This window comes from Mytilus californianus, unplaced genomic scaffold, assembly GCF_021869535.1.
Source record: "Mytilus californianus isolate M0D057914Y unplaced genomic scaffold, xbMytCali1.0.p SCAF_3, whole genome shotgun sequence".
NCBI lineage: Eukaryota > Metazoa > Mollusca > Bivalvia > Mytilida > Mytilidae > Mytilus > Mytilus californianus.
In genome coordinates this window covers 83,350,952-83,363,653 of record NW_026262679.1, presented here as the reverse complement: position 1 = coordinate 83,363,653, position 12,702 = coordinate 83,350,952, and the positions used below count along the sequence as shown (strand labels likewise).

Sequence of the window (12,702 nt, the reverse complement as noted above, 5' to 3'; positions counted from 1 at the left end):
CACTAGAGAATATTGGATGTAAATAGTGTGAAAGCGTCGATCTTGATATCGTTGTTTTGTTTATATTAGTCCGGTTTATTGTTTATTGTTTATTGTTTATTGTTTACATAAATAAATGGGTTAAATGGATTTTCTTCCTCCGGATAAAGTAAACTGGCGGAATCAAACCACTGTTACACTTTGCTCGCAGTACTTCTATTAGTCCAAATAATTATGACGTCTAGGAAGGCTATTTTAATTTTTTGCTTTGACGCCTTCCTGCGACAATGTGGGATCAAAAAAAGTCAAAATCGAAAAATACCCACAGCAATCGGCATGATTATCTGGACTATACTTCTATATAACAATAAGTAAGATTGGCAATGAGAAAACGAATAAATTTCCTGTAATTACAGCCAAACTTAAAGCCAAATCTTTCAATCTATGAAACAAAGGTTTCATGTAATTTGTGGTAACAAAATCCCTGACTTATACAATAATTTTCTAGTGATACACAAATTACGTACATTAATTGAAATCAACAATTAACGTTACTACCGACAGCACAGCTGATTGTTTACATTACACATGTATATGTGCTCGGCATGTGTGTAGATATTGGAATATTTAATTATAAATTGCAAATATTGGCAACATTTCTAGAAATGGAATGTGTCATTTTATTGACAGTTATGTTATTTTCAATTACCAAAGTGATTCCTCAAGACAATTTGAAGAAACCAATCTTTAATGCTATGACTCCGCATTTTTGGGTAAAACATATTAATGAAACTATACTGGAGAATAGAGATGGATCATTTATGTATGGAGGACATTCGTGTCATATTAGAAATTTCCACTACTTATTCAGACACGGTGCCAGATATCCATCTCTACTATGGATACAGAAAATGGATAACATCTCCACAGTTCTAAGAGAGGATACATTAGTTGTTAAACAAAATCCCTTTATAGGGAACTGGAGAACCCCATTTCCAAAAAGCAAACAGTATCAACAGTCTGCCGTTGGAGATGAAGAAATGCTTCAACTCGGGGAGAGATTCGGCAAACGATTTAGAAACAATGTACGTAAAAATGCTGGGAAGTTTATGTTTGAAACGACGTCGAAAGCTAGGACAAAGCAAAGCAAAAGCAAGTTTTGTCTGGGTTTGGAGAATGTAATCGGTAAAAATTCAATAACAACATCTACTGACGATAGATTACTGAGGTATTACGACTATTGTGGTAAATACATAAGAGATGTTGACCAAAACAAAGAAACTTTAACTGAATTTTACAAATTCTTAAATGGAAATGAAATGACATCTGTTGTCAATAAAGTGAGACAGAAAATTGGAGCTTCTGACATTGAACCAGGTAAAACATGTTTATGATATGTACAGTGCTTTTTGTCCTACGTTGCTTTTTGTCTGAATAAATTTGCTTTTGGCGGCAACTTTTGCTTTTTGTTCGGCACAGTCGCTTATTGTCCGATTTGCTTTCATGATGTCCGAAAATTTAGCTTTTTGTCCGAAACTTTACTTTTTGGGGGTCGCCCGATATTTCGCACAACATCCAACGCCTAATAAGTCCGACATCCCCATTTATCCGACACCCCATTAGTCCGACATTGCTTAATCAATTTTTTTTCATAGAATCGGTGTTAATGCGGTAGCTGTATTTTGTCCCCCAAGGGTTTTCTTTGGTATAGAAACAAAGTCTTCCCTGGACTTCTCGCGTCCGACAGTAAAACTCTTCGTTAAAATGCGACATCCGTTTGGCTGTCCGGGATGTATAAATTCGCAGCCACGTCCTGTCAGAACGAGAACGTTAAATCTGATTCCTCGTTTATAAAGGCGAGTTCCGTACTCACTGCACATTAAAGAACCTTTGCAACATCCTTCTGAGGGATCCTTTTTGGGTGCCCGGCTGCAAGACAAAAGTTCTGCTCCTATATATAACTAACTTGCCTTCATTTTCCAGTGGCAGTCCAACTTATCGGCCCTTCACTCCAGTTGGCCTACTTAGCAGACCTACATATATATGAATTATTAAATTGTTCTGGTCTCAAAATACGCTTGATAATTTGCCACTGGACTCAAAGCAAGCAAGTTTATATCAATCTATCATTATTTCGAGTATATTAAAGCAATCGATATATACCGCCCATCTGGTATCTCAGAAATATCATGACCCTGTCCCTATGAGGAAATTGAGAATATTGTAATATTTTGGTTTACGAATACAAGTATGGTCGGTTGGATAAAAGTACTACATTAACAAGAATTCGAAGAAGTGTCCTTACTATAGTTTTGCAGCATATCACTTCTTTTGAACTTGTGTCGGATGGTTGTCTCATCGGCAATCATACCACATGTCCTTATTTTTATATAGTTACGTTGTTAATATGCATATTAATAAAATTTCAAACCCTTTTTTTACTGTACAATACATTGTGATTGTCATTCGTGTTATTAAATTTGTTGCCCCTTTAAAATCATAATTAAGTAATAGGTGATCTGTTCTTCCGGTTTTACATAGAAAATCGCTAATTTATATTGATTGAGCAGCAAAAGCAAACACGTCGTGTGAAAATAACTCTTTAACAACCCATACTACTATTTTGGACATTGCCATTGCAATAAATTGAAAGTTGGAATACAGACAAGCTTTAGGAGTACAAAAAATAAAGCGAAAACAAGAAATTACGTGAACATTTTTAAGAAAGAAATATGCATTAATTCGTGAAATTTGGGAAACATCAACTCTTTCCAGCGCACGAGCAGATTACCATGTCTCTATGCTTTCACAGAAGCTCAAATACTCCGATCTGTTTAAACAGAAATTTCGGATCAATTCTTGACAAAACTGTTAACTTATTATCGGTCACAGCTGTTTGCCGTGGTCCATTTCTATACAAGAAATGTAGAAATGACTTCAAATTATATCCCGGAAATTGTTTCATATATGTACTTTAAACTTTCCTGTTAATTGAATTTATTTTTCCTTCTTCTGCGTCTTAAAAATGTCAAGGAACGAGTCAGTATCCGTTTGTTGGTTCAGCTAATATGATATAAGTGTTTTCCAGTTTTTGCAAGTGACTTTGTTCTTCCGTATTATACAAAAAATTACCTTGAAGTTGAAGTGATCATTGTAATATTTTGCTTTACGAATATATATGGAAGGGAAAGAAGCATATTGATTTCGGAGTCAAAAGGCCAAAGAATTAGGTCACTGTTGCTCTCGACCGTCAACGATTTTGAAATAAGATGGGTTTAACTATATATAGATGTTTCGCAGTCTCACTTTCAAATATTGTTATTGTTTTTAACCACGACAGATATTTTTTCCAGCTGACCATAGGTTAAGTATTATTTATACCATGGTGTGTTTTAAAATGTACTATTTTCTTCAAACCAAATGAAGTGGAGACGTAGTAGAGATCATTGTGATCGTAAATTTTTGCGGTCATAGAGATGTCGTATCGCGGTCGTAACGTCTATATAACTGGGGCTTTTAGAAACAGATATTTATCGGACATTAAGCAACATTATCGAACAAAATAGAAATCAAACAAAAAGGTAAAATTTCGGACAAAAAGTACTGTATCACATGTACACGAGAACACACATTCACCAGCATGATGAATACACATTGAAAGGAAATCTGATAGCATGTTCTATCGGTTTTTCGTTTTTCCCTTTACTCTATGTCTTCAGAATTTTTTTTATTTATCCAAACTTAATATACCAATTTGAAATGAAACATAACTTGTGTTTTGCAAACTGAACAAAACAGTTACCCTGCGAAAGAAAAGTCAAGTTAAATAATGACACAAAATTCCTTCATGTACGTACTTATAAAATCAAAAGCAAAGAAACAGAATACAGAACAGAATTGCTGCTCTTCACCAGTCGTTAATATCACACGCAGTAATGCCTTTTAACACTGAACTTTGATTACACGCAATGTGTTCTTTTGACACGACTGAGAGTAATCTATTACCACACTTAAGAACTATTTTAATCTAATGTGTCTTATTTTCTAGTGGATGTTGTTACCATACAACAAATATGTGCGTTTGAACTTGGTATGTTAAACAAATCAAATTGGTGCCAATTCTTTGACATGGAAGATCTGCTGATCATTGACTATCTAATTGATATTCGTGTAAGTACAATCATGTGAATTATAGTAGCCATGTAAACTATTATCAAAGAACTTATCATTAACTTTTTGAACAAATCCTATGAAAATAGTGGAATTAACTATTTTTGAAGTGTAAACATTCTTTGGATGTTTCAGATAAATTGCGTCCTTTTAATTCGATTCAAAATTATGACTTTCCAACTCTTTACACTACACTTTCACAGAATCTTATCAAACAACACTTTAATTAGATGGCCGTTTAAAAAACCTGATTGAAAATGTATCTGCTGCAACTCATATAAAGCATGAGTTTAAGGTAAATATGGTAAATATACTTACTTTTTTCATTGTTGAAGGCCGTACAGTTGCCTATGATAACTACATAAACTTCATTTGAACTTTGGTGGATAGTGGTTTCATTGGCAATCATACCACATCTCCTTATTTTTATATAGTAAATACCACATATCCTTATTTTTATATAATTAAACGTGTGATGAGATGATTAAAGCTGTAAATTTTCTCTTTGACAAAATTTTTGTAGTTTCAGTAAAGTTTATTGACAGGTTGTGGGTATTCACATGAACACCAATAGTACCCCTTTCAGAGCACACCTGTTACTGTATTGTTATGAATCACTGTTTATGGCCAAACTCAGTAAAGACCCGTCTGCATTCCATTTAATTGATAAATTAAACAACACTTACCTTTGTCTTGATAATATTTTTTCGTTAAATAACCAAGAACACGGGAATCTCTACATAAAAAAAATTACGAAAAAAGAGACGATTTTTCGTTTGAATTGTTTTACATTTGTCATTTCCGGATCTTTTATAGCTTGCCATGCGGTATGGGTTTTGTTCATTGTTGAAAATAAAATTACGAAAAAAGAGACGATTTTTAGTTTGAATTGTTTTACATTTGTCATTTCCGGATCTTTTATAGCTTGCTATGCGGTATGGGTTTTGTTCATTGTTGAAGGCCGTACGTTAACCTATAGTTGCTAACTTTTACAGCATTTGGTCTGATGGAGAATTGTCTCTTGACAATTATACTACATCTTCCTATTTTTATATTGGTCAAACTCATATATAGATCTGGAAGTCAATGTTAGCTAATCTTTCATGTATCACGAAGTGTTATAAAAATTTTCTGAGATAAGTAAAACAGTATGACAGTAAGACACGAAAGTAAGATATTCCAGGGTATATAGCTAACATCATTATTGGAGTGTAGGGTAGTTCGTAATGCCGAGGCATATGCATTTTTGTGTGTGCCAGTGTTTATCCCTGTTTTTTTTGCGTCTTATCTTTATTAGTTCATTGATTTATTGTTGGTTGCTTAACGTCCAGTGGCAAATATTTCATGCATGTTCAGGACGAGAACAAATTAACAATACATACGATAGGTAGGACCTGTAATAGAGGCCGTCCGGGATGAAGGTCGGGAAAATGGGTGTATTTTAGATAGGGACAGAAATTTAGCCTTGCAACATGCGACCTACGGACACTTCAAAGAGTTGTTGCAAGGATTCTTAACGTGCCCAGAGCGTGGCACTCTCGTTACACGATGCATCGGATTTAACGTACCCATTCTGACCGGACGTGGCTGCGAACTTGTACAGTACACCCCTCGCAGCCAAACGGACGCCCCATTTTGGCGAGGGTTTAACTGCCGGTCGGAGGAAGACCAATGGTGACCCTATTTCTATTCCCAAGTCACCATTCAATAGTTTTTTTAAATTTATTTTCATTTAAACGTTTCTAGTTGTTCTGGGGGTTGGAACCCCCATTTTCAAAATGACTGGATCCGCGCCTGGTATCTAATTTTATATGGAAACTAATTTCTTCTTTAGAACTACTGGGAGATGGGATACGGCTTCACAATTAATTGGCAGACATCTTGTCCATATACTTCACGGCTGTTTAAAATGTTCAGAAATGTTGTGGATGGAAAACGACATAAGTGAGTATATGATATTAGTAACGACGTTATGTGTTCATTATATGGATATGTAGTGGTCATCAGAAGCGGTCGTAAATACCTACATGGCATTATAAAATCGGTCCTCACCCACTATTTCCTTTGCTGTTTTTAACATATTTATGATTTTCTGTCAAATCGGTATACTGCGTGTATTGATTAGTTTTAGGAGTGATATCACTATGAAACCTTTACCACACATTTTCTTTAGTTTTAGGAGTACAGTCACAAGAGACATACAAAACACACCTGAAGATCTTGTCTTCGGTCATCATTTAACCGTTACGTTTTGTACATAATTTGTTATTTTCTTATCTTTTGTTGTTTTGAAAATCATACTTACTCTGATATATGATTTTTTATTTTTTTCTCTTTTATAGTACTATCAAAAATGAATTAGAAAAAGTGTATTTTTTATACCATTTCTAAATTCTATTCTTAAGGAATTTCCTTATGTTGTTAGCTTAGACATATCCGTATTGTATTAACATCCCCCTTTTTGTGTAAAAATATACCATTGGTCGATGTTAAGGAAATGAAACTCTTACAATATATCACATCTTTATAATAAATGTTTGTACGAGATAAATAGTCTAATATATCAGTTGATCTCGCCGGAACAGCATCCAGAAAACAATTTAATTTGTCTACCCCAAGCAACCGTATTTTAAACAAACGGTTTTATCGCTAAACACATTAATCTTAAAAGTAAGCATGACTAATGGTACCTGTTATAATAGTGCCCAAAGCGGAAAAAATTGCCAATCGGTTTTTATTTATCTGACATTTCCTTTTCCATTTATACTTATGTAGGCGTTATTTTGCCACGGTCGATGTATTATACCGTCCAGTGCCTTGTATTTAAATTTTAAAGTGCTATCTAAGTAAAAAGTACAATATTGTTTTTGGTCTTTAAGTTTGTCTAAAACCCCACGATCGTAAAATTGTACATTTCTTCACTTTGTAACAATATTAAACGCTTTTGTCAAGTAAATTGCACCTCATTGCACATCGCCTCGAGTGTGGCCACTGGGAGTACTGGGGTTCGATCCAAGGCCGGGTTGATATTAAGACTTGACACTTGGCGTTTGTTGCTTCCCGCAGCATCAGGAAAAAGACCAAATACTCGTCGGCTCTAAGTCAGAATAATTTATCCGGTAAGGGTAACAGTCTTCTTGAGAACTGGTATATTGTAGCACGTCAAAATCCAGTTCAGCATGTCTGTCTAGTACAAAGCAGAGTTCATATTCATATCATATTTACAGGTTATCGTTCTGATATGCATGTAATGTTTGTAACTGGACGTTTACCAATCCATCCATCAAGTAATTTGCACATGAACAATCGGCGTAATCGGCCGTTGCATATTACTATTATCATACATTGCTCGTCGGTGTTCCTATAGTCTGTCATATATCAGAATGCACTGAAATAGGCATTTGGCGTCGATAGAAAAATAAAGCGATTATCTTTAGTTAGTAACTTTCAAAATTGATAGCCCAACATATTCAATCTAATCAAAATCAGATCTTTCACTCAGCTCCGTCAGACTTATTGAAACAAATCCAACTGATCAGAGTGAAAGATCTTAGTTTCATCAGTTTACAGACTTCTTTATAATTATTTGACGATTTTATATGTGCAATTGTCTGTACGAATATCAACTTTTTAAACATTTATTAGATGTTTTAAAAAAGCCGGCAAAAGTAAATGGAATAAAATAATCGAAATGCAAGGAAAACATTTAATTAAAGCTTTCATAAGGAAAATGAAATAAACCTTTTACTTTTCAAAATATAATTCTGAACCTCAATTGATAAGAAAATTGTATTGCCAGCGACAGAGAAGTTAACAGAAAGAGTACTGTTTTCATCATCAGTTAAAAGAAGTAAACTATAGGCATCAATACGCTGTATAAAATGAGCAAGGTAGTTCAATAGCATTTGAAGTAAGTTAACATAAATGGAGAACGTTAACAATAATTAAAGTTTGTTTCTATAGCACCACATCGATTACTAGGAGGCCACAACCTACTATATAACTTAAAAATAAATGGGAGTGTAAAGCGCACGAGTTCACTCGTATATAGGCGTGCATGGAGAGATTGTACAATGCAATTTCCAAAATAGTAATATGTGGGAAACTCCTCCTGATTTCGCATTGTCTAAATTTACAGGTATCTTTTAAAATATCCCATAATTTCAATGTTGCAGGAAAGAAAATTCTAAACATGAGCGAATTTTTATACTATATAAAAATAAGGAGATGTGGTATGATTACCAATAAGACAACTATCCACCAAAGTATACAAATGAAGTGGATGTAAGCAATTAAAGGCAACCGTACGGCCTTCAACAATGAGAAAAACCCATACCGTATAGTAGTTTCTAAACATTTTGCCTTTGCCTTGTATTATGGTTATGTTTACTTTCTACTAAACCTGGTATTTGTTCAAGATAAACATGTTTTGTCATAAATTATTTTTTGACAGAGTAAGTCTATCGACTTAAAATTAGTTCCCTTCGTTCCAATAACTTTTTACAATGAGTTTCAAAACATAATTTTTCAATATTCGTCAGTTAACTAATCTTCCGTAACTTATAAATATACTTCTGTTATAATATTGCAGAAATATAACATTTGAAAAATATTTCACAGAAAACAAAATTCATTGCATAAGAATAAATGTTTGCTCCCGAGAATGTAGACCGAAATGTTTGTTGGACCTTGTTGTCCGATAATATGTTTGTTCCCAAACTCGTTCTGCGAAGTTTTGATTTTATGAACGAAAATTTGAAAGTTATTATATATGTCCAAGATATCGCAAAATATTTATGTTGTAAGTTTGGTTATATCACCTTTTGACGGTTATCTGTATGACTTTAAAATTGACATTTGAAATCGATTATTTCTACCCCGTTATTACAGAAATCTTGTTATTTCCTAAATCTAGTATTTTTTTGTCTATCTGCGTCAAACACTGCTGCCAAATAAAATTAAATCTACTTTACTTGTATTTGATACATTTCAGTGAGACATACCCAGAACCTTTTGTAATACAGTTTGGACATACTGATACTATTATTCCACTGTATACGGCTTTTGGGTTGTTCAACGACTCACAGAAATTTTTAGCTGACAATTACCAAATGAACAAGAACAGAACATTTAGAACAAGTTTGATTGGTCCATTTTCAGCCAATCTTGGGTTTGGATTATACAAATGTGACACATCCATGGACTACCTTATTAGATTATTTGTAAACGAGGAACCAGTAGTTATTCCGGCATGTGGACAAAGAAGTTGTCTGTTTTCAGAATTTGAAACATATTACAAGGATCTTGCGAACTGCGATGTTGAGCAGATATGTAAAATTAATACCAGCATGTCCAGTAACAGTTTCATTTTGAGTTCAGACTATATGCTGGTATTGCTATTGACTTACCTGTCTTGCATAAGGATACTGTTAAAATGATATTTCTGGTTATCATTTATTTCACACAAAAAAAATTCAAGTAATGATTAATATTTCTAATTAAAAGACGACCTCTAACATACGGTCCCAGACATACAACCTTGACATGTGTCATAATGAATTCAGTACTATATACATTTATTTCCCGTGTCGGAGGGAGATATGAAGATTTGTTCACCCAAGAATATTCATATTTCACGAGGGCTCTGCCCGAGGGAATTATGATTTTTCGAGGGTGAGCAAATCTTCATATCTCCCGAGGCAAAGGGAAATGAATGTTTTATTCCACTGCCTATGCTTTGTTTACTATCAATACATTAAATATTATTTTGCATACATTTTTTTTTCTTATCCGCTTGTTTTTGCATACCCATTGATAAACAGTAAGGATCAAAATTTAATTAGAAGTCTTTTTGTTTTATCGTCTGAAATAAATTTGAACATGATAATGATTTTTGCTATCGCTATTTTAAGAAGAATAAGAAGTTCAAAACGTTATGTACATTAACCGCGCGTAACGTCGTGCGCACGAAGTAATCCCGACATTTCAGAGGGGAATATGATCCTCAGAATGGAATATGAAGATTTGTTCAATGACACGTGGGATAGTCTCAACCAATCAAATATTGATTAAACTATCAATATATTTAAACAGTGGAATAAACTTGTTTGTTCAATATTTATTTATTCTATATGGACAGTTTGTTGAATTTTTCAATTGTAATAGTATAAAAAAAAATAGGAGATGTTGTATATTTGCAAATAAGACATCTACGGTATATAAATATAAGGAGATGTTGTCTGATTGCTAATGAGACAACTATATAAAAGTAAAGAGATGTGGCATTGTTGCCAATGAGACAACTATTCACCAGAGTTCAACTGAAGTGGATATAAGCAATTATAGTTCACCTAACGGCCTTCAACAATGTATGCTTTGGTGTTATTTTGCTTTGTTTGCATTTTGATGACTTTCTCAAGAAAATTAGTTTTGGAATTTCAGGTTTTCTGTAAGAAATAATTACACATTTATACGATTCAAGATTAATAGACGCATTTGAACGCCAACACACATTGATTTTCCAATTAAATAAAATACTGACATTAATTAATGCACTCTTACAAAACAGAAATGATTGAAGTTATTGTTCATGCTTGATACAGTAAGAATCATGTTCGTTTTGGAGATAGAGTGTACCGAAAAAGTGATTGGTATTCCAACGGAAACTAATTGTGCCCCTCTTTTCGCTTATTTGTTCCTTACTGTTATAAATATAAAATAAAATAATTAAATTCATCCTTGCACCTGAATTTATTCTAACTTATGCCATTATTTGTCAGTTTGACGGACAGTGTTTCATTGGCAAAAGCACAAAATATGATTATTCTTGGAGAAAAGGGAAATAAAAAGACGAAAAATCAACCCCACGAACAACCCGGGGGTTGATAACAAAAGAAAGACAAAAAGATGAAAAACAACAGATAGCTCATTCATAAGCTTATTTAGTTCCCTTCTATCTAAAAAGGGGCAGACGATACTAAAAGAAAAGCAGAAGATAACAAACGGATATTCAAACTTATAAGTCGATGACAAACTGGAAGAATAAACCGAAAAACGACCAAAAGACAAACAGTATAGAAAACACAACATAATGACTGAGCAACGCGAACCCAACAAAATCCGGGGATGATCTCAGGTGCTCCGGAAGGGTAAACGATCCTGCTCCACATGTGGTATTCGTCATGATGCTAATGTAAGTACAAACTCGTTGAGGCAAACAATCACAAGTCGACGGAAAACAGACAAGAAAAACGACACAAAGACAATCAACAGTCTACAAAAAACTACACACAAAACTAAAGACTGCAAAACGAGAGCCTCCAAAACCTGTGATTTATCTTGTCATGGCATAATAGTTCCTTTATAATATTAGTTCACAAGGGAAGGAATATTCTAAAATATCATTTCCACTGGAAGAAATACTACAGTTTTGTTCCTAACGGAATAAGGGTATACAATATGTTTTCCAAAAGAAACCGATATTATAAATGGTGGATAGTTGTTTCATAGGCAATCATACCACATCTCCTTATTTTCATAATGATAGCGTTTTTAATAACAGTTCTAAACTGAGGAACTTCTGTTAGGCGGAACAAATATACTTTGTCTTTTTGACACTCTTCCTACATCTTTCTTTTTTACTAACTGTAACGTCAATGTTATATAGGCACCTACGTTTTAATATTGTGTCATAGATCAAACTTATTCGTTCAGTGTATGTTTACTTGTTTTTGTTTAAATGTCTTTTTGATGGAGCTAAGCCGTTTCAATTGATATTTTATAGTGTGTCTTTTTATATTGTAATGTTACACTACTGTCTCAGGTTAGGATGAAGGTTGGCGCCTGTTAAAACGTTTAAACCCGCTGCATTTTTATGCACCTGACTTAAGTCAGGAGCCTGTTGTTCAGTGCTTGTTGTTTGTTGATGTGGTTCATAGGTGTACCTCGTTTCTCGTTTTTTATATAGATGAGACCGTTGGTTTTCCTGTTTGAATTGTTTTACACTAGTCATTTTGGGGCTCTTTATAGCTTGCTGTTCGGTGTGAGCCAAGGCTCTGTGTTGTACATTGTGACTTGGATGAAGAGTTGTCTCATTGGCACTCATACCACATCTTCTTATTGAGTTTGATAATTTCAAGTGCTCCAGAAGAGCAAACAGATCCTGCTTTACTAGTGACATGATTTCAGATTAATACTGAAAATGCTCTTGATGAAAAGTATTTTTCTCCCTTAAAGTATTGATTCAAACACTATTATAGGATCGTAAAGCAATAAAATCTGGGTTTTTTGTGTGCATATTCCTATGACTAAATGTTCTAAAGCAATGGTCCTGTATCACATTTTTGTTATTCAATATTCCACATCTAATGCCATCCTATTCATAAAATGTTCTGATGATTTTAGCAATGATCAATACTACTTTTATGACAAAATTAACAACCGAGCTGAAGTACGGCCATTATTCATTTTTTTTTATTTTTCCGAACAAAGGTATGAGGATTTTATTGCACGTTATATTAGATCGGAACTATTGATAAAATACCACAAATTAAA

General features: G+C 33.8%; 1 protein-coding gene across 1 annotated transcript; it reads left to right on the top strand.

The window, feature by feature from the left end:
• The first annotated feature begins 200 nt into the window (after window positions 1–200).
• On the top strand, window positions 201–10,266 carry LOC127735225 (multiple inositol polyphosphate phosphatase 1-like). Its single transcript, XM_052245342.1, has 4 exons — window positions 201–1,356; window positions 4,028–4,149; window positions 5,984–6,093; window positions 9,143–10,266. The coding sequence occupies exons 1-4, from the start codon at window positions 585–587 to the stop codon at window positions 9,585–9,587; spliced, it is 1,449 nt and encodes a 482-aa protein (XP_052101302.1). The 5' UTR covers window positions 201–584; the 3' UTR covers window positions 9,588–10,266.
• Window positions 10,267–12,702: the final 2,436 nt, after the last annotated feature.

What these genes read in the sequence shown, in the direction of transcription:
- LOC127735225 (XM_052245342.1), top strand. Translation starts at nt 585, where the DNA reads ATGTGTGTAGATATTGGAATATTTAATTATAAATTGCAAATATTGGCA. An exon ending in AGCTTCTGACATTGAACCAG is followed by an intron (nt 1,357 to 4,027) that starts GTAAAACATGTT and finishes CTTATTTTCTAG; the next exon opens with TGGATGTTGTTACCATACAA. An exon ending in ACTATCTAATTGATATTCGT is followed by an intron (nt 4,150 to 5,983) that starts GTAAGTACAATC and finishes TTTCTTCTTTAG; the next exon opens with AACTACTGGGAGATGGGATA.